This window comes from Botrytis porri (assembly GCF_014898465.1).
Source record: "Botrytis porri strain MUCL 3234 chromosome Unknown BPOR_003, whole genome shotgun sequence".
In the NCBI taxonomy this organism is placed as follows: domain Eukaryota; kingdom Fungi; phylum Ascomycota; class Leotiomycetes; order Helotiales; family Sclerotiniaceae; genus Botrytis; species Botrytis porri.
The window spans coordinates 1,851,516-1,876,227 of NW_024066077.1; the positions used below are offsets into that span (position 1 = coordinate 1,851,516).

Genomic DNA, 24,712 nt, shown 5'->3' on the forward strand with positions numbered 1-24,712 from the left:
AATTCTAGCAGATGTGACATTGGACCAACCAAGGTCACCAAATCTCATAATAAGATCTATCCGACTAATCGTACTCAATGGCATTCAACTCCTTGCGCCACCATTGTAATTTTCGGTCATTTACTCTATCCTATACAATACTTTCCCATATTTGGGAGGGGAATATAACGCCAAATCAAATCCCGACTATATGCAAATGCCCTAGCTTTGGCGCGCCATGTTTTCCATATACTGTTGTTTCTTTTCGTAATCACCTGAATCCAGAACTCCGTACCCTTCCAATTCAATGGTCCATATTGTGGTGGAACTATTGAAGAATATCATATGATGTAATGAAGAAATAGTAGCGAAGAAAGTAAAATCGCTTAGCGAGCTGAAAGAAATGAAATTGTAAGGTGACAAACTATCATCCTATAGATCCGTAGAAATTGGCTCTTCGTAGTGCCAAGAATGACAAAACCGTTCGATGGAGCTCGAATGCCGTGAGGTCACCGGTTGTATCGACCGCTTGGGAGGATTAATTTATTAGGAGACCGGCGCGGAACCTTCGGTTTTCTTAACTTCTCCCTTCATCTTCTCCTCGTTTTTCTGTCTCGCATCGGCGGCTTTTTGTTCGTCCTGTTTACGTTTGTCCTCAGCTTTTTGTACTTTATTGGCATTTTTCTCGACTGCGTTAAATATTTTATTCTCTGCGGCTCGCTGAGCTGGAGGAGGTTCGGATGCATCATGGGATGGTGATTTTGGCTCTTCTTCTTTGATTGGTTGTTTGCTTACGGGTGGTGTGTCATCTTGTTGAGCTTCCTTTGCGGCTTTTTGCTTCGCTTTTTCTTTGGCTTCCTCTGTAGCTTTTTGTGCATCTGCTAACTTCTTGGCTTCCTCCAACTTTTTGGTTTCTTCCAGTGTTTTCGCATTTTCTGCGGCTTGCTTCGCCTCCTCCGCCTTTTGTGCATCTGTCTTTGGTGGCTGAGCTGCCTTTTGTGGTTCCATTGGTACTTGAATATCTTGCTTTACGGGAATCCATTCCATTTTATCATCGTCGAAGTGGTGGCTTTGAGCTAAGTTAGCAGAGATATTCCAGAGTGAAAGTCGTAAATTCATCAAACATACCCTTCAAATTCGGTCAAAGTCAATGATTTCTCATGATATTCTGCCTCCAGGATTTCTTTGTAGGCGAATGGGATTTTGGCGGGAGCCCCCTCGAAGAATGTGTCTCGCAATGGAAAGATGTAGGTATCCTAAGATTATTAGCGCAATCCAGCTAACCATGCTCCCAAAAGAATTACCCTGTATTCATGACCATCCTTGCAGCTCATCATTCCCTCTCCGGCAGGATGTGTATAATTGTATCTGGCAGTTGTGATATCAATGAATAAGCCACTCGTAGTATCGACCCATCGTGCATCAATGACATTCAATTTGTCCGATTGCTCCCTATTAACATAATGAGGGTTAACCTCTAGCATATAATCTCGGCCTTCTGGAATGCGTGGAGTTTTATAGTGAAAGACGGTCATATTGTAGTAAGAGGCGAGAAAGTGCATCGAATCTTCGGAAACTTGGACATCGGAGTCGGAATCCCATGGTAGAATCTAAAAATTGTGAGATTGTGTGAAGAAATCGGCACATTTGCAGTGTCGTCCCTACCTTACGATTCCACCACCAGCCGAGTAAAGTACCGTGCATGAGCCATGTTTCCACTCCAATATCTGAGAAAGTAGCTAGGTAGGTTTGGATGAGATTCGAAAGTGCTTGTCTGCGTTCTCTATAGCCCAATTGCTTGTCGGCGAATCTGCACGAATGATATTAGGTTCCGTCATTGTGTACGTAGCAAGAATCCCTTGGAAAATTACATACCGGCCGTCGTAATGCGGATGGAAGCTATTAACCTCGCCATGTTAGCATTGAATTCCAGATTTACTTTGAAACCCCTCGATCTTGCATTCTAATCGAATGGTAAAAATACGTACACACTCTCATCTGTGAGGCGTTAGCTGGGTTTCAACTCAACATAAACTCTAATAATAATCCAGGACCGGACCATTCGGACAGGTCCAAAGTCGCAAGTTCCGCCACGACAAACTGTCTTTGAGAAGGAAACAAGAACTTACGAAAATATTTCCCGCTTGGATCACCTTTCCTTCCGCTCATGTCCTTGTGTAACTTTGTGCGCACACTGTAAAAGTCGGCATCTCGTTTTTGAATTGCCAGCGCCGACACAATGGACAAAAGTCCCGATAAAGTGATGATCCACGAAATGCGCATTTTCGATTATCGCGATATGCTGATCAGCTTACAAGAGAGTAATTTCGACAGGGTTAAACAACCGTCTTGGCGCGGCTTTTGTAAATTGTGGATGAAAGGATGTGCCAAGGGATATATGATCGATCGTCTTCTCAATTGTGTATGTATATGGAGAGAAGAAATTCGAATGCTGCTGTTGTATGTAAAGCAAAGAGGTACAAGAGATGGAGAGGGAGAATAGAGGGAGAATAGAGAGAGATAGAGAGAGATAGAGAGTACCAAGGTAAAATGCCGAAAATGACAAGATTGAAATGGAGAATGAGGTGAAATGAATATTGATTCAAGGAAAAGGAAAATGAAAAAAAGAGACGTGGGGAAGCACACGATCAAGTACTCCTTTGGTACTCGTCACTCAAGACAAGGGATATATTCCAAGAAGCAATTGAGTGGAGACGGATGTTTGGTAGTTTTTCTATAAAATGTGATCAAGCAAAACAGATTAACTTAAATGTTAAGATATGGAGATACTAAGGCGGCGTGAGGAGGAAGCATGTATATTTGTTTGTTCAATTCGCCGCTTAGAATGAATTAAAGTAAAGGGAAAGAGAAATATTGAATGATTATTGGATGAATCGGACAGTCGTCGTGGGTTCAAGCCTCAGCCCCTAAAATATGCTTTAAGATGTATTTACCGCACAGCTGGAGTACCTAGGTAGCCACAGTTATTATTGTTTTATTAGTAGATGAGGGATTTGAGGGATAAAGCTGGCAAGAAATTGGCGCTTGGTGCTGTTTGAAGTGGAAAGGTTACTTCAAAATCTAGAATCAAAAGTCTGGTACCTGATAGATGGTGTCTAGAGTTTTCCGATAGGTCATTAGACGGCGGTCGTCAGACAAAACAACTAATACCTAGTAATTCAATGGATACGGATTCCTATCTATTCATCTATTCATCTATTCATCTATTCATCTATTTATTTATTCATCTAATTTACACTATATTCACAGGTAGCTTGATGACAACGGCAAACTCTTGATTTATTACATCGTAGTATCCCATTTGCTTGCGACCGAGGATTCAATATCAATATCTCGCAAGCAATACTCTGATAAAAAGCTCAGGTCACTTTAGTGCGTACGCAGCATACGGCTTGCTGGAATTCCCAGAGGTTTCACACTGATCCAGGGTTAGGATGGTGAGAATGGCGTGGTCTCTCGTCACTTTTATTGGAATACCAAGAGAATTGGATTTTGCCTATGCTTTGAGAGATGGAGAAAGAATGCAAGGCGAGGAAAAGAGAATGTTAATCATTACTCAAAAGAGTTCATACCTGGGGAAGAGCTGGGTGGATGCATCCGATATCCGTAAAGGCAACAAGGTTGAACTCGATTAGCCGCCATCTGATGATGTTGTCATGTTGGTGTTGTACGTTCAAGCCTGCAATGAAAAAACAAAGTAGGTCACAGAAGAGAGTTGGTTGGTTGGGGTATTTATTGTGCCATCCATACGACTAAACCCCCCATCAGCCCCTGGATCAAGGAATCCAAAGCTATTTTCATCTACCGTTTTCTTTTTCTTCCACCAACTGCTTACGAAAACGGGAGTTCATCCTAGAAAGATACACCACCAATAAATCCACATCCCTTTCCTCGACTCGTGTGCTCTATTGCCCCTTGCTAGGCCGCGTCAGCTAGAAGAAAAAAGAGGAAGCCAGATGAAGCCACAAAGTTAAGCTTTTAGACGAATCTTGGCAGAAGCTTACATGCGCCTTCTTTACTAAGCCTTGCCTTGAACCAATGATCTGATTCAAGGATCTTTTCATACCTCTGTAGATTTTTCAATGCATCTGTCCGGTTCTTGTTTGCTCAATCGCATACCTACAGATCGTTAATGGTCTGACAACATCACAAACAATACGACTTACCAATCCAATCAGTATCGCCAACAATGAATGAATAGGGTGATTGGAAGGATGACAACGAAAGGCACAGGAAGATACGACATTAGCTTCGAATTTCGGCTTAGAAGGGAAATAACTCTCGAAAACCCCTGGGGCTTCGTCTTTACGGATACCTTCATATTCCGTACCCCGGTGTCAATAGCAGCAATGGGCTTTCAGAGGGGCTGGAAGCAGAACCACCGAAATTAAGACACACTTGCTCGGACTAAAAGTGGCTTTGAAAGCCATTTCGGTGTGAAAAAAGACACACAAATGAGATGAGAATAATTGCCGCTTTCAACAATTGTTGGAGTAACTACTACCACTAGTTATGAGCTAACAACTTAGATGAACGACCCCCTGTCTTTCGGATCGCGAAGAGAATCGGGGTTTATCCTCCTCTAGACATCTAAAGCATAATATCCACGCGCTTGATCTACAATCCGTGAAAGCTTGAATCTTAAAATAACCCTAGTGGGCTATTGGGATTATGCTTCAATGTTCGGATCCGATTATACCGTGGACTGATCTCCCTCTAATAATCTCACAATAATTAACTTGGCTCCTGCTGCGCTTCGTCTGATCTTGAAACTCGGCGTGGGTTGAGGACGCATTATTCATGGTAGTACCACGTGATCATTCGAATAGATCACACATCAAAATGAAATTTTGAGCGTCTACGCCGAGGCTGGTTTCGTAGTTTGGCAAATGATGAATTCATGTTTCACGCAAAGATTCTTACCTAATACATCCCCGCAAAATACGTGCTTGGTTTTGTGTCTTTTCCGGGAAATATACCTACATAGACGTTGGCTTCCTTATGTGATTCACTTCTGGACTCTTGTCACGATACTTCTTATAATTGCTTTGAGTTTTCTCAGTACCTAGTATCTTCGCGACGATTAATTCGGCGTTCATTGGCCGTGATTTACAACTTCCTATGGTTCGGACAGGTTCTTTTATCTTTCCATGGGCAAATCTTTGTCTCAGGATTGATTTCTTCGCTTTGAATTTTCTTTGAAAAGGAAACACTTCCAAGTAACTCGGGGTTGAATCAATCGGTATAAGTTCTCCCTATAGTTCTTTGAGATTGACATATACAGAATCAATCTTGACCTCAGGGTGAGTCTCGTAGATGCCAGGAGTGATTTAATCACCATATATTTCCAAATCATGCTAAGAATGACTATGTGAGAGTTCTTCTAGCTTTCAAAACATTCCTACCAGTGAGCTTGAAATCGAGTAAGTGTGTGGTGTTCAATCATGGAGAAAGACCTACACTCGAGAACATACAACAGTGCGAATAGATCCAATAAATCAATGATGAGCAAGTATCGATAGAGAGTGAACTGTTAACACAGACAGAACGAAACAGCCAATAATTAGTCAATTTGCGCAACTTCCACTGAACATTCAAGAGCGAAAAGAGTTACAATCATATCTCGAAGATCTTCATCACATTTTACCTTGGAAGTCGTGATTTGAAGATATTCTTTAGAACTACCTTTTGTTTTATATTCATCACGAAACGAGGTTCCCCTCGATCATTTGCGTCCTAATGCGAATGCGATATAGCGAATACGATTATCGGACATTTCGGGTATTTCCCGGATCAAATGTCGTTCCATATCTCTTTTTTGTAATTGGATAAGAGTAATTGGCAAGCTGGGAATATGCATCTCGTTTTATAATTCCTAGACACAGTTGCTAGACAAAAGAGCAGTGCAAAATAGTTTCTTCTATCTTTGGCCAATGATGGCAGAATTTCTAGAGCAAGATATCGCATCGCGTATCTTAGAATTTGGTGGATACTGGGGTCCTCGCACCAAAAATTTAGGCATACGAAAACACAATTAACCATTTCGTTTCGGTGGTATGCGATGCGAGAAAAGTACCGATGCATGCCAAATGTTAACTCGTCCATATAAGAAAAAATCCCCTCAGTGGTGTCAAAGTTATTGACAACGGAAACCTGACTTGAAACTTCAAAATCCTGCTGAAAACTCGGGATATATTGAAGAACAAAAATGGCTCCTACCATATCAAAAGAAGGAAAAGGTGTAATTGGAATATTTTCCCATTTATTACTTTTTGCTGGAGGTATAGTAGGCTAGCTAGATCGCCTTGTCTGTATTGATGGCTAATACTTGAACAGACTGCCTCTTACATCACATACAAAGTGATATACAATCTTCATTTCCATCCACTTGCAAAATTTCCTGGCCCAAGGCTAGCTGCAATAACAGATGGCTAAATATGTTGGCATAAGTAAACTTCACAGTTTCTGTTGTTCCACGCTCAAAACTAATGAAATGCAGTACTTCTGGAAGTTACCACAAGACTATGATCAGCTTGCACAAAAAATATGGTCCAGTTGTCAGATTTGCACCAAACGATTTGTTAGTTCACCAGATTAACATGTCGAAATACCACTTAACTAACTCGAGAACAGAGACTTCGCACCTCCCTAAGAAAATCAAGAAATTCATGGTCATGTCAAGCAAGGGAAAGCCCTATTTCTCAAAGGGCCAGCCTACAATACTGGTTCGGAAACCAACGTTGGCATTGTTTCAGCAAGAGATCCGGCTGTCCATCGAGAAATCCGAAAATCCCTTTCTCATGCGTTTAGTGCGAAAGCGCTTCGGCTACAAGAGGAAGTGGGGTTACGGTATATGGACTTGTTCGTTTCTCAAATCCATAAACGTAAGGATGATGAGAAGGAGTTGAACTTGTCAGAAGTAAGTCTGAACAGTCTTGTCTGTGAATCACTACTAACAGAACACAGTGGTATAATTGGTTAACTTTTGATATCATTGGTGATCTCGCTTTCGGGGAATCATTCGATGCAGTCGAATCTGAAGGCCATTCGTGGATCAGTCTCATTCTCAGCACCGTCCATCTGATGGCTATCATGGAAATCTTTCGACGTTTCCCATTTTTCATGAACTCATTCTTCAAAAAGATTGCAACAATTCTTATGCCTAAAGACTTGAAAGAAAAGAGCAAGGTACATTTCCAAAATTCAATGCAAAAAGCAACTCGACGTATGAAGCGAGGAAACAATGACCGAGACGATTTCTTCTCGCATCTAAGGTTACCACGCGAAAAAGAAAAAGGACCCAAGATTACTCGCGAATTCATTCTAGCGCAATTTAATACGCTTATTGTAGCCGGCTCTGAGACCACTGCCACTTTTCTTATAGGAGTAACATACTATCTTCTTAACAGGCCCGAAACACTACGACGTCTGCAAGAAGAGATCCGCAATGCATTCACATCTTCAGAAGATATCACAAGCGATTCCACAGCGGCACTTCTATATCTTGCAGCCGTAATCGAAGAAGGTCTTCGCATCTACCCACCCGTACCAATGGGTCTCCCGCGTGAGTGTCCGGGCGCCATGATCGATGGCCACTATGTTCCTAAGGCGCGGTTGTCTGCGTCTCTGGCTATGTTGCTACTCATAATGAAGAATATTTCGCCGACGCCAATGAATTTCATCCTGAGAGATATCTACCTTCTTCTCACCCATTTTATGATTCTCGATATCAAAATGATAACAAAGATGCAAGTAAACCCTTTTCTATGGGTCCCAGAGCATGATTGGGGGTTAATCTGGCGTACATGGAAATGCGGGTAGTTTTGGCGAGATTAGCGTGGGAATTTGATTGGGAATTAAAGAGCAAGGAGTTAAATTGGGAGAGGGATTCGAAATTGGTGGTGCTTTGGAAAAAACCAGCACTCAGGGTTGGGTTTACCCCGGTAGAGAGATGAGCTGGGAAGGTGTTATCTAGAGGCGTTTTGTTTTCTTTCTTTCTTTTTCTTGTATAGAAATAGTTCTCATGGCCACTGGCAACAGTTCATGACCTTAGGGAACTCGGATAATAAAAGGGTGGATACAGATTAGACTTTTTTCTGCAGCGTTCCGTCCCGAATCTGAGAATGAGATAGTTAGAGGTAGGTAGTTATGTGCTTGCCGTGTTCGAGAAATTGATGCTGGAGGCCGTAAACTAGATATGTATGTGTACATGTATACGAGATGCTGGAAGTACAAGAACGTGTTTCGAGTTGCAAGGACAACAGGGGAGTTGGGATGGAAGGTGCATGAAAGTTCATTGAAGGTCGATGTGTTGTTTGGGTTATGGGATTCCCATTTGTTGGGCTGGCTTGATATTGGTCACGAAATATATATTGGGAATAGTGTCTGGTACACATCTCCCAAAACAGAAGAACAGCGTGGCCATCAAGTGGTCCAATCTAATGTAATGGGATGATATGTTCATCCATTATATATTTGAAAATACACCTCATCCGTAAAAGAGAAGATCACCTTCGAGTCTACAACCTACAACCACAGGTTATGGGATGCTACACATGTTCGCCCTCTTGCCTCGCCTCGTTTAGATGAGACGAAGAAATGATGGGATGAAGTTGATGAACACAGAAATATCGAAAGAAACACACAACATGAGATTAAAGTACCATGGAAGAACATGTATCCTCTGCATCCAATCTCGTTTTATGTATTCCTGATACTCAATTCTTCTATAATTATCCGATCATATATTATCGCGACCACTTTCCAAACCACCAGTCCAAGAATTCATCCCCGCAGCTTCGGACAAGATAGAGAGATTCCGAGACATCCCTGTAACCGATAAGCATTATTGATTGCCCCACGTAGCTTACCGTTAGGATAAGATAATTCATGAAAATTTCAAGGGACGAAGCTAGAGCGGAGTACACCTTTCCAATCAATTCTGGACCTTCCAAAGGAGTCATACCAATAAATAATATAATACCACGTTCTTTTTTGAATTTTCTATCATTGTCTAGTAGTTCTGCAAAAGTTCTTTTCGTTCTATTATTGTAAGACACGAACTTTGTCTGTTGTTGCTTCAATTTGTGTTCAACGGGTCTGTCCCACGGTCTCACGGTCTTATTGTTTAATGTTTTAATATGAAGTGTATGAGCTTGAGTTGCACAATATACATATAGAAAGGTTGGTCAAAACAGTTTTCTTTGGATACATTTGCGGTCTGGAACCAATTGAATGGATGGGGTGGATGGGAAATTCTAAATGAGGGTGTTACGAGATTGGTGTATCGATGGATCTGATGCTCCTCTCACACATGTTCTGTTCCTATATTTTCTCTATACTTCCAATGAGAAATGCTGTTCCTTTCACTCTTGCATTATAAATCTGCGAAAGCAAAGGCAAGAGAGATAATTGTTAATTCAACAATCGCAACAATAGAATGACTCCCAACGAGCAAACAGCTTCCTCGGATCCCTCTTACGATGTAGAGAAAGGTCCCTCAAGCGGACTCCCATCCCCTCACGATCCTCTCGCTCTTTCGCCCTCGATATCACCCACGCGCGATATTACAGACTCTGCGATTTCTCGTCCCCAGAACCGTTTCTTTACTCTCACTGCACGAATTGAAAATCTTCTTGGCCTGGAAGCGCGGGGTATTCATCGTGTACTTCCCGCTGAACAAACTACCAAATCCACTCTGTCGTTCCTACAAATTGTTGTGTTATGGTTTTCGATCAATACGGCGCCGCAAAATATTACTTTAGCGAGCATTGGGGCTAGTGTTTATGGGTTGGGCTTTTTGGATGCGACGCTTTGTAGTGTTTTTGGGGCAATGGTAGGAATTTTGCCGGTGGCATATACGGCAGGTTGGGGGCCTTGGAGTGGAAATAGAACTATGGTAGGTGACTTCCTTTATCGCGATTGTTATTCATAGGTTCTGTGGATGTTTGGATTTTCCAAGTGCGGTCATTGATTTGCCACTTTAACATTGAGATTTTTCGGCCCCTGAGGTGAAAATTGGCTAACCGAGTATCTAGATATGCGCCCGATTTACAATGGGATGGTGGCCAGTGAAAATCTGTGTGATATTGAATGTGGTAATCTTATTAGGATATTCTATGATTGATGCAGTAGTAGCTGGTCAAATGTTATCTGCAGTATCGCCAAATGGTAGCCTTTCGGTGGAAGTTGGAATAGTCGTTTCAGCTATCTTGACATTCTCTGTCACAACATTCGGCATAAAGATATTTCATCACTACGAGAGATTTGCCTGGATTCCACAAACATTTGTTCTCCTGATTTTAGCAGGAACTGCAGGTCCGAAGTTTGACCTCCATAGTAAACCTACAGTTGAAGGCGCAACGCTTGCCGGGAACCGGCTTTCATTCTTCTCGATTTGTCTTAGCGCCGCAGTCACATATGCTCCTATAGCAGCTGATTTCTTTGTCTACTGCGATCCAAAGATTGCTTCTCGATGGAAAGTTTTCGCGGCAACCCTGCTCGGTCTTTCTCTCTCCTTCACACTCACTTTTGTCATAGGAGCCGGTCTTGCATCTGGTATCGCCAATAACCCATCTTGGGAAGCGGCAGGTGCAGGTACAGGTGCTCTCATAGTGGCTGGTTTTGAAAGTCTAGGTGGATTTGGCAAATTTTGCTCCGTGGTTGCTGCGTTGGGCTTGATCGCCAATATGGTACCGCCTACCTATTCTTGTGGTATTGATTTCCAAATTCTAGGCCGTTATCCAGCCATGGTGCCGAGATTCTTATGGAATACATTTGGAGTGGTAGTATTCACCGTCTGCGCACTTGCAGGGCGTAATGATCTCTCTGAGATCTTTACCAATTTCCTATCCTTGATGGGATATTGGGTTGTACTCTGGATTGTCATTACATTGGAAGAAGAGTTCATATTTAGACGTCGTAAGAATCCTACGTTTGTATGGAGTGATTGGCATAAACAAGAGAAAATGCCGCTGGGAATTGCGGCAATGGTGGCGTTTTGTATAGGATGGGTTGGAGCAATTTTGTGTATGAGTCAACATTACTTTATCGGACCGCTTGCGAAGATGGTAGGGAGTGAGGGGGGTGATATGGGCAACTACGTTGGGTTTGCCTGGGCTGGGTTGGTGTATCCCGTGTTGAGATGGTGGGAGCTGAGGAAGTTTGGTAGATAGAGAGGGCTTGGAAGAAGAGGACTGAGGGAAGGCATAGATACAGATGAATGGGATCTTTACGAAAATTATGATATATGGAAAAGTTGTGGATGGAAAAGGGATACGGACACTATAGTAATGGCTATAGAAGTTTTAGATACAGGGGAATACGATTTAGACAGATATATCATTGGATATGAATTTCAAACTCTATTCAGCACGTGTTGCAGAATCAATGAATCTTCTCGAATCCTCAAAGAATGAATCATGTTTCTTGTCAAACTACTTGGTCTGAACTTTTATCCTGATCGACAGATCTTCAGGGGTCTTCTCCGCTCTTAACGGCGTAACTTGGAGGATGCTTACCATTTTCTATTTTCTCATGCTTGGAGCGGCAATGATGGGGATGGAGAAAGATGAAGGGAATGGAGTCAATGGATATGTGGAGATTGTTTTTTGCGGTGGGGATTTGAATTTGATTTGATTTGAGTGGGTGGGAGAGGAGGGGATGAGAGGGGATTGGATGAGGATTGGATGGGGATGACGGAGATGGGGATGGGAGGTGGAAGGGATGTTGGTGGGAATGATGTGTATGAAGCTGTGTGTAGGTAGATTTTTGTCTACTAGACCATGAAAGTCATCCAGTATTTGAAATGGGGAGAATTTTCTTCAAATCGAATTGAGAAATTGATGATGGGCTCGAGATGGGGTCATTCTGAGAGATCCTCGTCTCTTTACGCTCTGTCGGAAAAGCGATAATTCGACTAGAGGATGACCTTCTTTCTCAGTTGTCTAATCCCTTTTCCTTGTAACGATTAAAAAGACGCCTGACTTGACTAATATCACATGATCTAGGTATTCCTCCCTATGTCGGTGAAATAAAAGCCGAACTTGATTACCGGTATGTTGCAAAGAATTTGAATTTGAACGATAAATCAATCGCATGTGAAACAAATGTATTTGAAAGTGTTGACAAAATGATTGGCTTTTGATTTTCTTGAAACATACCCAGTGATTGAATATTTCGCAGAACAACCGAGGAAGATACTCGAATTATCGATGTGGTTAAGCGCGATTTGTTTTCCCCCTGATGTACGAGTAGAGACAGACCCTTTATGTGTTGAACCTGTATATCGATCCCGAGATGAAAAGTTTTACACCCCTAAAGACAATGCAAAATCGGACTTCCAGATCCCTTTCCTTTACTGTATAAAGTTAACAGTGAGTGGGTTACTATTTGACTTTGGTTGTGTGTGGCGTGGGGACTACGAGTCAATGTGGGTATTCTCCTGTCAATCACTCACTGGATGGATGCTAATATTTATTATTCAGCGACCTGGAGGCTGGTGGACGCAGCTAGCCGGGACATACGAGAGCTGACAGTACTTACAGTACTATTAAATTCTTCAAGACAAGACAGGAGGATACGAGAAGGTAACTGTGGTGATGCGAGAAATTGTGTAGGTGTGAAAAAGATATTGTGATGTTCTGGAACGTTATACCAATGATTGTGTGAAGATGTAAAGACTTTCTTCTGTCTAGTATTCATGAACCCAACAAAAAGGGAACGACTTTATTAGTATGCAGACAGAACAGACAGTCCAAGTTTCTCCGGCTTCAGGTTAGACTCTAGAGCTAAAGTTAAGTCTAAAGTTAATTTTTCCTATCGTCTCCTCTATTCGTGCGCTATCAACATCTTCCAAATGCACTAATGCTCGTATTTCATGTAGAGAGCTGCACAGTAATCTATGGATCGAGGTGGGCATTCAAAGCCGACCGGTACCAGCATACATACCAATTGCACATCACTCATATGATTGCAGACGAGGTGATATCATGTTGATATCATGTTGATATCATTTTCATCATTATATCCAAATGAAAGATTTGACCATTATATTATTTTCTCTTTGAAAATTCACCACCGCAAGCAGATCTCTTCATCCACCACTCTATTTATATCATCCCCATCAACCAATCGAATCGATTCGACTGTGGCTTCAAACCTAAGCAAAAAACTCCGTGCTTCAGCCACACAAACCAAATATGCACTCGTTCGGATCGACCGTCTGCTAAGAAAAAACTGGTTCGTGTTCCAACTTCCCAGTTAGTTAGTCCACCATCCAAACTCAAAGAAAGGCCGAAAACAGCCTGATGAGCAGGACTGATCTCACTCACTTATCCAATTGGGGTATGTACACAGTTCTACAATGCCTTTGCATGGTGGACCCGCGTGGGAACGACAGGGTTCGACGTGGGTGACCCGGTTACGGTCTGTCAACCACTATCTCGCATGATGTCTTGAAGATCGGGATACGATGAGTGAGATAGGTAGGTGGCAGGTATAAGAATTGGACCATCTCCGTTTCCATTGCTGGGAGTTGCGTACGTTCGATATATATCTTTTCTTCACACGCATCAAATCATCTTCCATCGTTTATCTTGCAGTGTCACTATTCTTTGACCTGCCTGATCCATTCAATTGCATTTACCGTCCCCGCTTTGCTGCCCGTCTATCTATAAAGCCGTTTCATCTTCGTCTGAGTCCTGAGCCTTTTTTTCGCCGAGGGCCAGTGCCTCCGGTTACATCTTTGTGGGGTAAAGTCTAGATTAGTATACGATTTACTTGGGAGATTATCCGTACGACTCTTGTCTTTGTTTTTTTGAGGGAGGGGAAGAATATAGATAAAAGAGACAATCCGCTTTTGGGATTTTTACGTCTTTGTATACCTCAACCTCATTTCAGAATCCCATATCCGGAATTCGTTTCGTTCATTGCTCGACGCGATTGAAACATTGGATAGTTGGAAAACATACGGACTATCCGTCTACCAAGGATATTTTTCTGAAATATCTCGAATATATATTCGTATCAATCCTCTCATATACGAGTCTTCGACTTCAGACCTCAAAATGCAACTCTCGTCGACTTTTCTCTTCGTGTCAGCTGCTGTACTCGGTACCTTTTCACTCGTTACAGCTACACCAATGCCTTGCAGCGATGTAAGTTCCTCATCCTTCTTATCTTCTTCACAATCTCTCTCGTTCTTATATATTTCCGGAATTGAGATTTCAAAACTAACATGGATAACTAGGCAACCAGAGACCTTGTACTCAGAGGAACCTTAGATCCCAGCGCATGTTGTAGTTATGGTGTATGTAAAGGGCTTGTCAATGTCCAAGGTGGTTGAGCAACGTTCATATTTGATGGTTTGAAGGGAAGATGATGAACGAAGAGTGACGTCACTATCGTCGATTCAAGAGAGATTGAAGCACAACCCATTGTGGGATGAAATCTTTGGGGTATCGGGACGGCGTTCATTACACGACAACACAATCCACACAATAAGATGGGTTTTTTTTAGGTGTTCATGGTTATGATTACCTGTTGAGTTACCAGGTCGCCACGAAATTAAATACGGGCAAACGATCAACGGAGTTATGAGAATGGAATGAGGCTCGGCTTTACAGAATAAAACACTCGACAATAGTTCGTGGATTTAGGTTATGGAAATAGGGGTTTGTGGTATCAATTACCACGGGTCGTATGTAGAGTTTATTACATATGTATCTTTTCTAAGAAGTTTTTGAAGAAGGAACGAAAGTTTTGTGTTTCTTATATCTTTGATCTCGTGCGATTTTTGTTCTTTTCTGTATATCTGTGTGGGTATATAAAGTCTGTCATCACCGTCAACGTCATCGACCTATCGTGAGAAATATATAGTAATGATGTATCGCCAATTTTGCTTTGGTGTTTGATTTAGATAGACATGGAACCTTGGGTTAACTTTGAGCACCGGCCCAATTTACAGGAAAGTGAATGTTACCTCTGAGAATCTAGTAATCCATCTCCAATAGTCTGGCCACCCAAATGTCAATGTCAATATCAATATTACCAGAGAATGAAATATGCTAGATATACGACTAACAAGTAAAGCCGGACCAAACTCCCTAGTATGGAGTGCACTGCGCAGCCATTAACGACTCACGACTCATTACTCAATACTCCCACCAACATCATCAATCCCCCCTCGGACACCCTTAAAGAAGCAACGACACGATGCGCAAGCGAAGAAGTTTCACTACTCGAGTAACCCCCCTCGCATTTCCAGCCATGAGATTTACACACAACATCAACAACGAGGTTGGGAGATGGATGTTTAACTTTGCAATAAGAAATCATGATTTGTCTCTCTTGCTGATCGAACTTTCTTTTGCCCCGCGTACGATTGACGAGGATTGGTATGGGCGTTCCGGATTCCAAGTACTCGGTACTCGGTACTCGGTACTCGGTGCGCTACGGAATGAATCTGGGAGTTGTTGGTCTAGATTTCTGTGCGATTTGTCGATGTTGTCTTGGATTTTGAGAGAGGAGAGGGAAAATGAGGGAATGGTATGAATTTGTTTTGTTGGGGATTTAGTGGGTTGGGTTTGTTATACATACCTACATATACTTATTGTATAAGTTGAGAGGATACTTTACTCTATTTTACTTCATCTCATCTCATCTCATTTCATCAACTCAAACCATAACCCAACACTCATCATAATCTCCACATACGAAAAACTCCCACTCAATAGATATCCAACCTACCTACCTACCTACCTACCCTCCCCCCACAAAAAAAACATGCCTCCTACCCCCACCAATCTATCCTTCCTCCTCAACAGCACCTCTCTCCTCATAACCGGAACCTCGCTGTTCATCAATGGAACGCTCGTAAATGGAGATGTGTATGGGAATATGTTTGAGAATATATTCGAAAATTCATCGGCGTGTACGGCTTGCGCGTATAACTACTCAAGGAGAAGGAGAAGCGATATCTCGCTCGTGGTGTTTATTGTATTTATTTTTCTTGCGGGTTTGTTTCTGGGGTTTGGGTTTGGGGCTGGGGAGGGGGGGATGAGGGAGAGGGGAAGGGGGGAGTTGGGGTTGAGGAGGGAGGAGGGAGGTTGGGTGGGGGAGAAATGTAGGGGGTTGAGGGGGGTGAGGGAGAAGCGGGAGAGGGATGGGGATGGGGAGAGTGTGACGGGGTTTACGTTATTGAAGGAGAGGGAGAAGAGGGAGGAGATGCTGTTGGGGAGTGAGTGTGAGAGGCATGGGTTTGGTGGGGGAAAAGAGATGGAGCGGGGGGTGGGGACGTGGAGTTATCTTGGCTGTGGAGGAGGATGCGGATGGTAAGATGAGTGGTCCTTGGAGGGAACCGAATTTGTTTCTTTGTAGTTGAGGAGGGAATAATGAGGGGAGAGAGGAGATGAGGGAAAAGTACAAAGTAGGAAAGAGGGGATTTGGGGTAGAATGGGAATTAGGGAGCGTGAAGATTGAAAAAAAAACGAATGGGATAGTTCATATACATATAACGAGCAACTGGACGATTTGAAGCTTACAACATCTTTCATATCTCATTCAATTTTCACCATCAGTCCCAGCTAAACGGTCTTTCACTGATCTCTGATACACCTCTTTCTCCCTCGCCCATCGACCCCCAACTCAAAGCTTCGCATCACCCCTCAAAACATCTCTCAAAAATGTCAATGCTTCTTTAGCAAACACAACCATATTCCCCTCTCTATCACCACCCAGCCCCGTACTTAAATCTCTCTTATACGTTCCATTTTCCGTTGCGACAGCTAGGGCTACATATCCTCTTTCCATTACATCACGTATTAGCTTTCATCTCTTATATCTCTCTGACTTATCTATAACTCAATCAACTATCCCCGCACTTTCAAGGGAGAGAAGAATCGAGAAGAACAAGAAGGGAAGAGGAAAATCATGAAAGCGACAAAAGAAAAGAAACATACGGTTGTCTATTCCTTCCCTCCCCACTAGCACCAGGTCCCGCAGTCCCACTCTCACAAACACAATAAGTACTTCCCAATTTTCCCCTCACATTCTCCGCAATACCCGCCACGACATCGGGGGTAGGTCCACTGTACGAAGCTATGGTTTCTTGAGTCCAACCAGCTTGTAGGTATATCAGTATGTGAAAACATAAAACAAAAATCCTCAGAATGAAAAATACGAAACACAGAATTACCAAAAGCTATTCTCGATTCCAATGTATAAACTGTCAGACCACCTTTAAACAACTTACTGGCACCAGGTGTACTGAGTATAGAAGCGGATATGATACCTCCCGCTGCCTGTGCTTGTTAGTTTTCTTTTCTTCGTCTTCTTTTCCGTACACATTCTATTTTCCATCACTCATCTACCTAAACGTCCTCAACTCCTATTTTCCATCCCATCCCATCCCATCCCCCAAGCCAACTGAATCACACCCAGATATCCAAGAGACAATCACCAGACCACAAAGCAAAAATAAAACAAGACTTCCTCCCGAAGCTCCCGAACAATCACACAACTCCCACTCCCATTCTCACTCCAAACCACACTCCACACCACAAATCCTAAACAACCAAAGACAAGAAAAGCAAATAGCACATACCGTCTCAGCTACACTAACAGTTTCCCCTCTCTCCTTTAATAATTTCGCAACTTCAATCACTACTTCCTTCACCTTTTGTGGCGGAAATTCCTTTGCTTCAGACATTGTGTTTGAGAATCTCCTGGGTCCAATATACTGAGGATGAAAGGAAATGGATGGTTTGGAGAATAATGATGAACGACAGAAGATCTTTTGTGAAAAGATCTTGGATTTCATTTATGATTTCCTGATTGTATTGGGGTTTGATGTTGATTGATAATTGTTTCAAGGTCCTTGTATTTCTAAGCATGACGATGAATGGCGGGGTAAAGTTTACTAGCGGCGGGACTTTGCATGTGAGCAAGCATCTACGAAAATTCATTGGAGGGGCCGTTTGTAGATGGGTAAATAATTTGTTCAGAATAATAGCTAAAGATGACAGCTTCTACAAAACTTAGGATATATGCAGATATGCTCGGCAACATGCTCAGCCAATCATGGAAATCAATCGTGTGAGAATTCATGCTGAAAGCCATTCCATGCAAGCCAAACGAGAGAAATTGGCTCAAAGGCCACTATAATCTTGCCCGTTGAGCACGAGCTCACATATTCTCTACGTTTCCCTCCGAAAGCTACCAATTCCCCCTAAAATCCCACGAACGCGCGTTGCCAATCTTTACGTGATAATGAATCGACCTACTGAACATCGACTTCGACCTTTTGGAAGAGAGTCTAGATTTGAATCGTTGTACGATGAATACCGTCGAGCCACCAATCCTTACTTCGTATACGACTCAGAGCCAATGAGAAGAGCTGCTCGTGAAAGATACGGACCCGAATTTCGACTGAGTAGGAGTTTCGATAGAACAACTAAAAATGGAGGGCGAATTTTGAGTCCAGAGAGTACAGACTCTATGTTCGACTCAAGCAGCGACTATGAAGACGCGAGACATAAGGATACTTTGCCTTTTGGAAAAGCCATGAAGAAATTACGTACTGTAATCAAGGAGGCCGGAGTCATTTACTCGGGAGTTCTTAAAGAGTATGATGCCGACATTCAAAGTGTCAAGACTTATACACCAGAAAGGATCCTAAGACAACTATGGGCTTTGAAATTGGACAGTGTATCGAAAATTCCAGAACAGATGGAAGATTTAAATCAACATGGAGGATATGGCAATCAAGATCAAGATGCCAACATCAAGAAAGTGAATGATTCGGAAGATACACTGTATGAGCAACTCAACCATCAAATCGCACAAGTTATGGAAGCCTTAAAGCAGGCACTTATGTCAACTGTCGGGGAGAAATCGAGCGCGACTGTGTTCAAAGCATCGGAAAGATTGAAGGAAAAGATCGATACCACGGGTCGGCAGATTCTGGAGTTGTTTCAGAGATCTAGAGATGGAAGTCAAGACTGCGAAGCCCTTTTGGATGAATTGAATGGGTTGTTCACTTTGCTAGAGGGCAATAAAAAACTGTATGCGAGTGAAAAGGAGGGAGAAAACGTAGAGGGTTCGGGCTCGTCATAGATCGTTGCAATAGGAATTTCGATTGGCTTTGGCGGATGGCATACTCGCGGAGGTGGCATTCGTTGACTTCGAAAGACGTCAATCAATTCCTGTTTTGAAGTGCTAAATATCAAGACAGAGATTCGAAATCATTAGTAGTATCCCAACTTAAAAGGTGAAATGTAATTACTGACCTGAAAAAAAAAAGGTGAAGCGTCGTCCTCAACAGAGTAATCGGAATCGAATTGTACTCAACTTGTTATACCGAAGTAATGACAAGTCCAGCACGCCACGTATTGCACTTAAGTGTCATGCCTCAGCACACACAATCTTCGCAACGGCTCTCCCATAGGAACAGTAATACACAACCATTTTCTCTCCTCCTTTCGGAAGTGATATATATAGAGTGACCATGCCCTGCTTTTCTGATGCCAATTGCAGACGTGAAATCACGCCGAACCCTCACGGGCAGACCTGTTCATCTTTGCCCGAAGGAAAAGGAACGAGGTAAATTGAAGAGTACTCCGAATTTCTCATATGCAAATGATTAATCGCAAGCGATCTAATAATCTTGAATGAACAAGTTTATCTGTTTGTAGCATAGAAACGCAGCGTTGATGAGGACGACGCTTGGAGAGAGAAGGGAAAGGAATTCTACAAAAGATTCTGAATATATGACTGCATCGAAAAAAAAAAGCTCGCTAAGAAATTCTTTAGCGTCAATCGTAACTTTAGCGCCAATCAGAGCCCTTTCACGTGCCAAGATACACAGCGGACATATGTCATTTCGAAATCCCGACAATATTATGCACAGCCTCAATCAGCCTCAAATCCATAATCCTTGCCGGTGATTATATGACGCGCCTCTTTCCCATATTACCTGGGTCCACGGGTACTTTTTACTACTCATTGTTCATCATAAATTGATCGAATTCCTGGGGAAATATAACTTATCAACATTAAACCTCAGAAAGCGGATCCCATCAATATGTGCTTTATTTTCACCTGCGGAGAACATGGTATGAGAGCTTCCATCACTAGGTAAGAGTCTTTGATGGTTCTGTAGCTAACACTTCTTACATAGAGTTCTCATCCCAACTTCAGGGATACGAGAATGTGCTATGCCAATGCCATAACTGTGTAAGTCTTCGATTCTGTTCGTTGCGCTCCCTCCAACAACTAAATTGTATGAATAGGGAAATTATTCTGCGAAAGTCATAAAGAGACATCCCTGGTTCACATTCTGCTTTATTCCGGTCCTCCCATTGAGCTTCCATGCTTACGAAGATGTTATCTGCTCCATCTGCAATTTCGCACAACCACTCCAAAATCGACCAGATGTTCAATCACAGATAAATGGAGGAGGTCAAGTGCCATTACAGAATCAACCCCCAGGTGGCGGCGGCGGCGGTGGTGGTCCTGCGAATCCTGGTTGGGCAGGAGGTCCACCAGGTGGTAAACCACAACAACCTATGCAGTACGCGTAACATATCGCATGAGAGAGGTAGATTAGGAGATGGCCGAAGCTACAGGGAGAGTTCGCGTTAGGGATACTTCAAGACTATATCAATACATGCGATCCAGGACACTCAGACTGGAAGGAGAATTGGGTCGGAGGGCGTGGTACGGAGTTTCATAACGGAATTCGGGATTGGTTGGCACTATTGGTGATATTTTGATCTTGGGCAAGAATTAATTTGGTCTTATGTTCTTAGGAAGAATTGTTAATGCGATAGCTATTTTCTATGTCCTGAAGTATCAGGTTCCTGTTGTCGACATGTTGGTCTCCGTTTGACTTCGCAAGCTTCCGATTGACCATTGTTCATGAAAAGGAGATTGAGAGGTCATCTCTTGGATAATCGAATACTCTCTAGATGAACACTAAGCAACTCTTCGGGATTAGTGAAATACAATTATCCAGATTGATGTACATTGGCAACGATTTGGAGTCCGCCATCCAAAGGAAATGATAATGAAACAGTCTTTGGTGGGATGATTGATTTACCCTCTTATTGATTGGTGTCCTAGAAGATCATTTCTGCGATTGGCACATTCATTAGAGAAGCTGTCAACGCAAATTTGACAAGGTCTAGAATCGATATGCAAGATGCAGTTACCTTTTTTGCATCCCGCATGGAGATGACTTTCTCGGTGGGGTCAAGAGACCCATGGTTCATCGGAACACACCGTATCTGATAAAGCAGAAGTCTGTATCGAGCATATCGAGCACCTCATCGACTCAGTTCTCATCAGATTTTGGATATATCTGCGGTATCGGAATGCTTTAGACAATATTCTACAGTACTGCCGTTTCTTGGTATGACTCCACTTGATGTCACTGTCCAATTGTAACTTCTACCCTTTCCCCCTGCCTTTGCATGTCTTCTCACATTTTTCCCATCAGTTCCCATTTCCTTATCGATGGCTTTTGAAAATTGCTTCTTATCAATTGAAAAACGGCCAATCAAGAGTGAATCTTTTGTCTATCGTACAGATCGCTTAACCCCCAATGTCCAAGCTCCCGATGATGCAGTGAGATAGCAAGGTTTTGGGGAAACTCCTAGGTAATTCTATATGTTTTATTTGATAAAATTATCAATATTCAACCTTATCTGTTAGACAAACTTCAGGCTGCTGTGGTGATCATTGTTTTCTCTCATCCAGATCCCCTATCCATTATATGATGAGTAATTCATGTAAGGTAAAAATCACCTAGGGATTATGTCACCCCTTCTTTTTCAGCTCTTACTTCCGGTGACTGGTCAGTGTCACAGTTATCAGTATTACCCCGAAATATATTGCCCTAGTTGCATATCTCCATATACCTAGTATGATATGATATAATATAATAACAGCTTTGCCCTCCTCTCTTGTGCCACATGTGTAGATTTTCATTAACTTTGTGAAAACGACATTTCATCCATTGCATTGAGGTCGATTGTCTCTTTTCAGCCAATATGCCTATCTCACCTCCACTCAGCTCTGGCTGGGGATATGGAATAGTTCTTGGTCTGGGTGCTCTATTTGCATTTGGAATGGTAGGTCTCACACCCAATTGCTATAATTGAGAGTCTCAAACTGACTTCTTTGAATCAATTAGATCCTCGTAACATGGATTCTCAAACGATATAACCACGAATTGCAAACATCAGAGATGTTTAGTACAGCTGGAAGAACAGTAAAGTCGGGATTGGTGGCATCTGCAGTTGTATCTTCGTGGACCTGGGCTGCTACATTACTGCAAAGTTCTGGTGTTGCATACAAATATGGTGTTTCTGGACCTTTTTGGTATGCATCTGGAGCTACGGTTCAGATTCTATTGTTTGCAACTATTGCCATTGAGTTGAAGAGAAGAGCACCAAATGCTCATGTAGGTTGAGAAGTCCAGCAGGTATAGAAACATACTGATCAATTCTAGACTTTCCTTGAAGTTATCAAAGCTAGATATGGTGTACATGCTCATATCGTATTTACGGTCTTTGGCTTAATGACTAATATCCTTGTCACTGCAATGCTTTTGACAGGCGGTGCTGCTGTAGTATCTTCCTTAACAGGAATGCCTACACCTGCTGGTAAGAGAATCATATGACATTAGATTCCCAGTTGCTTACATCATATAGCATGTTTCCTCCTACCATTGGGTGTAGTTATGTACACCATGTTCGGTGGTATTAAAGCTACTTTCCTCACTGACTGGGTTCATACTTTTATGCTCTTAATCATTATCCTAATCTTCGCATTCACCACTTACGCTACAAGTGAGGTACTTGGATCGCCAAAAGCGGTTTTCGATCTTTTACTCAAAGCAGCGGCCGATCATCCAGTCAAAGGAAATGCCGGTGGTAGTTATCTCACTATGAAATCTTCAGAAGGTGCCATCTTCTTCGTCATCAATATCGTTGGAAATTTTGGAACTGTGTTCTTGGACAATGGATACTACAACAAGGCAATTGCTGCATCCCCAGTGCATGCGCTTCCAGGTTATATCATGGGTGGAATTTCTTGGTTTGCCATTCCATGGCTGTGTGCTACAACTATGGGTCTAGCAGCCATTGCTCTAGAGGGCAACCCAGTCTTTCCTACCTATCCTAATCGTATGGATCCTGCCGATGTCTCAGCAGGTCTTGTACTTCCATATGCCGCCGTTGCCATCCTCGGAAGTGGTGGTGCCGTCTGTACACTTCTAATTGTTTTCATGGCCGTCACATCAGCATCATCTGCCGAACTCATCGCCGTTTCTTCCATCTTTACATATGATATATATCAAACATATTTCAATCCAAGCGCAAGTGGAAAGAGATTGATTTACATGAGTCATGCTATGGTCATTGGCTTTGGTTTGTTTATGGCTGCTTTTTCCACTGGTTTATACTATGCTGGTATTTCCATGGGTTATCTGTACCTAATGATGGGTGTAATCATCTCCTCTGCTGTCATCCCCGCGACTCTAACAATCATGTGGGCTGGCCACAATCGTTGGGCTGCCGCACTTACTCCACCTCTCGGTCTCATTTGCGCTGTTATCGCCTGGCTCGTCACCGCCAAGAAAGAATGCGGCTCCCTCGATGTCGATTGCACCGGTTCCAACAACCCAATGTTAGCAGGAAATGTCACGGCTCTTCTTTCACCTCTCATTTTCACCCCCCTTTTCACATTAATTTTCGGCTGGGATAAATATGATTGGAAATCCATGGCCGCTATCCGTAGAGGTGATGACCACGATTTAGCCGATGCAGCCGACGTAGATCTCGAACTCGTACCAGGCGAAACGCGCAACTCCGCCGCAGAAGAAGCACTCGAACAAACTAAACTTCTCCGCGCTTCAAAAATTGCAAAGGGTATGACTGTTATCCTGACTGTTTCGTTGTTGATTTTATGGCCCATGCCCATGTACGGCAGCGGCTATATCTTCTCCGAGAAATTCTTTACTGGTTGGGTTGTCGTAGGTATCATTTGGTTGATAGGTAGTACATTGACGGTGGGTGTTTATCCTGTATTCGAGGGAAGACATTCGTTGGCGAGGACGGCAAAGTCAATTTATTTGGATATTACTGGAAAACAACATCCAAGTAAACATCATAGGCCAGAAGCTACGTATGTGGAGGGAGTAAAGAATGATGGGTCTGAGACGCCGCCAGTCGGGGGTAGCGAAAAGGAAATCGCGGAAAAGAGTGAGGTTACGGTTCAGTAAGCAGGCAAAGTTGGGATGGGTTGGGTGTTTTGTTGGGAATGTAAGGGAATGAATGCTCGATGATACCATAAATGTTTTCTTTTTTGCTATGTGTGTTTGTTTTTTGTCAATGGAGGAAGTAGGGGGAAAATGTGAGCGAAACCAATACAAGTCATTAATGAAAAGAGTTACAATGTTTATCTTTATAATGCCCCAAGTATGGATTATGCTGTTACAATTCTCCTTCCTCAATATGAGGCACTAAGGAACATATTCGTCCAAGTGTCAAGATCAGTGTATCCGATGGCCTTACTTGAACTTCACGATGTGCAGAAAACTAGTGGATGTTTGAGAATGATTAAGATGTTTCAATATTTCTGTTTACATGAACAATGATTCGTCGATATCCTATCTTATGAGTGTTGTCACTTCAATATCTCAGATCACTTT

The 24,712-nt window shown here is 42.6% G+C and overlaps 8 protein-coding genes across 8 annotated transcripts; 6 read left to right on the forward strand and 2 right to left on the reverse strand.

Moving 5' to 3' along the window:
• Window positions 1–525: 525 nt before the first annotated feature.
• EAF01_002608 (uncharacterized protein) lies at window positions 526–2,262 on the reverse strand (the record flags this gene model as incomplete). Its single annotated transcript, XM_038910861.1, has 7 exons — window positions 526–1,048; window positions 1,108–1,235; window positions 1,284–1,589; window positions 1,645–1,789; window positions 1,855–1,878; window positions 1,968–1,977; window positions 2,109–2,262. The coding sequence occupies 7 exons, from the start codon at window positions 2,260–2,262 to the stop codon at window positions 526–528; spliced, it is 1,290 nt and encodes a 429-aa protein (XP_038773783.1).
• A 3,946-nt stretch (window positions 2,263–6,208) lies between these two features.
• On the forward strand, window positions 6,209–8,237 carry EAF01_002609 (uncharacterized protein; the record flags this gene model as incomplete). Its single annotated transcript, XM_038910862.1, has 4 exons — window positions 6,209–6,241; window positions 6,500–6,580; window positions 6,683–6,919; window positions 6,967–8,237. 4 exons carry the CDS (start codon window positions 6,209–6,211, stop codon window positions 7,819–7,821), a joined length of 1,206 nt encoding a protein of 401 aa, XP_038773784.1. The 3' UTR covers window positions 7,822–8,237.
• A 1,202-nt stretch (window positions 8,238–9,439) lies between these two features.
• EAF01_002610 (uncharacterized protein) lies at window positions 9,440–11,174 on the forward strand (the record flags this gene model as incomplete). The annotated part of the gene is made up of 2 exons (XM_038910863.1): window positions 9,440–9,898; window positions 10,038–11,174. The coding sequence occupies 2 exons, from the start codon at window positions 9,440–9,442 to the stop codon at window positions 11,172–11,174; spliced, it is 1,596 nt and encodes a 531-aa protein (XP_038773785.1).
• A 2,892-nt stretch (window positions 11,175–14,066) lies between these two features.
• On the forward strand, window positions 14,067–14,344 carry EAF01_002611 (uncharacterized protein; the record flags this gene model as incomplete). The annotated part of the gene is made up of 2 exons (XM_038910864.1): window positions 14,067–14,156; window positions 14,249–14,344. 2 exons carry the CDS (start codon window positions 14,067–14,069, stop codon window positions 14,342–14,344), a joined length of 186 nt encoding a protein of 61 aa, XP_038773786.1.
• Window positions 14,345–16,644: 2,300 nt separating this feature from the next.
• On the reverse strand, window positions 16,645–17,707 carry EAF01_002612 (uncharacterized protein; the record flags this gene model as incomplete). The annotated part of the gene is made up of 4 exons (XM_038910865.1): window positions 16,645–16,801; window positions 16,959–17,121; window positions 17,195–17,300; window positions 17,603–17,707. 4 exons carry the CDS (start codon window positions 17,705–17,707, stop codon window positions 16,645–16,647), a joined length of 531 nt encoding a protein of 176 aa, XP_038773787.1.
• A 560-nt stretch (window positions 17,708–18,267) lies between these two features.
• On the forward strand, window positions 18,268–19,113 carry EAF01_002613 (uncharacterized protein; the record flags this gene model as incomplete). The annotated part of the gene is made up of 1 exon (XM_038910866.1): window positions 18,268–19,113. One exon carries the CDS (start codon window positions 18,268–18,270, stop codon window positions 19,111–19,113), a length of 846 nt encoding a protein of 281 aa, XP_038773788.1.
• Window positions 19,114–19,952: 839 nt separating this feature from the next.
• On the forward strand, window positions 19,953–21,166 carry EAF01_002614 (uncharacterized protein). Its single transcript, XM_038910867.1, has 3 exons — window positions 19,953–20,111; window positions 20,177–20,232; window positions 20,289–21,166. Exons 1-3 carry the CDS (start codon window positions 20,081–20,083, stop codon window positions 20,577–20,579), a joined length of 378 nt encoding a protein of 125 aa, XP_038773789.1. The 5' UTR covers window positions 19,953–20,080; the 3' UTR covers window positions 20,580–21,166.
• An 806-nt stretch (window positions 21,167–21,972) lies between these two features.
• On the forward strand, window positions 21,973–24,466 carry EAF01_002615 (uncharacterized protein). The gene is made up of 4 exons (XM_038910868.1): window positions 21,973–22,130; window positions 22,193–22,462; window positions 22,511–22,664; window positions 22,713–24,466. Exons 1-4 carry the CDS (start codon window positions 22,050–22,052, stop codon window positions 24,281–24,283), a joined length of 2,076 nt encoding a protein of 691 aa, XP_038773790.1. The 5' UTR covers window positions 21,973–22,049; the 3' UTR covers window positions 24,284–24,466.
• Window positions 24,467–24,712: the final 246 nt, after the last annotated feature.

What these genes read in the sequence shown, in the direction of transcription:
- EAF01_002615 (XM_038910868.1), top strand. Translation starts at nt 22,050, where the DNA reads ATGCCTATCTCACCTCCACTCAGCTCTGGCTGGGGATATGGAATAGTT. An exon ending in CTCTATTTGCATTTGGAATG is followed by an intron (nt 22,131 to 22,192) that starts GTAGGTCTCACA and finishes TGAATCAATTAG; the next exon opens with ATCCTCGTAACATGGATTCT. An exon ending in AGGAATGCCTACACCTGCTG is followed by an intron (nt 22,665 to 22,712) that starts GTAAGAGAATCA and finishes TACATCATATAG; the next exon opens with CATGTTTCCTCCTACCATTG.
- EAF01_002614 (XM_038910867.1), top strand. Translation starts at nt 20,081, where the DNA reads ATGTGCTTTATTTTCACCTGCGGAGAACATG. An exon ending in TTTCACCTGCGGAGAACATG is followed by an intron (nt 20,112 to 20,176) that starts GTATGAGAGCTT and finishes CTTCTTACATAG; the next exon opens with AGTTCTCATCCCAACTTCAG. An exon ending in TATGCCAATGCCATAACTGT is followed by an intron (nt 20,233 to 20,288) that starts GTAAGTCTTCGA and finishes TTGTATGAATAG; the next exon opens with GGAAATTATTCTGCGAAAGT.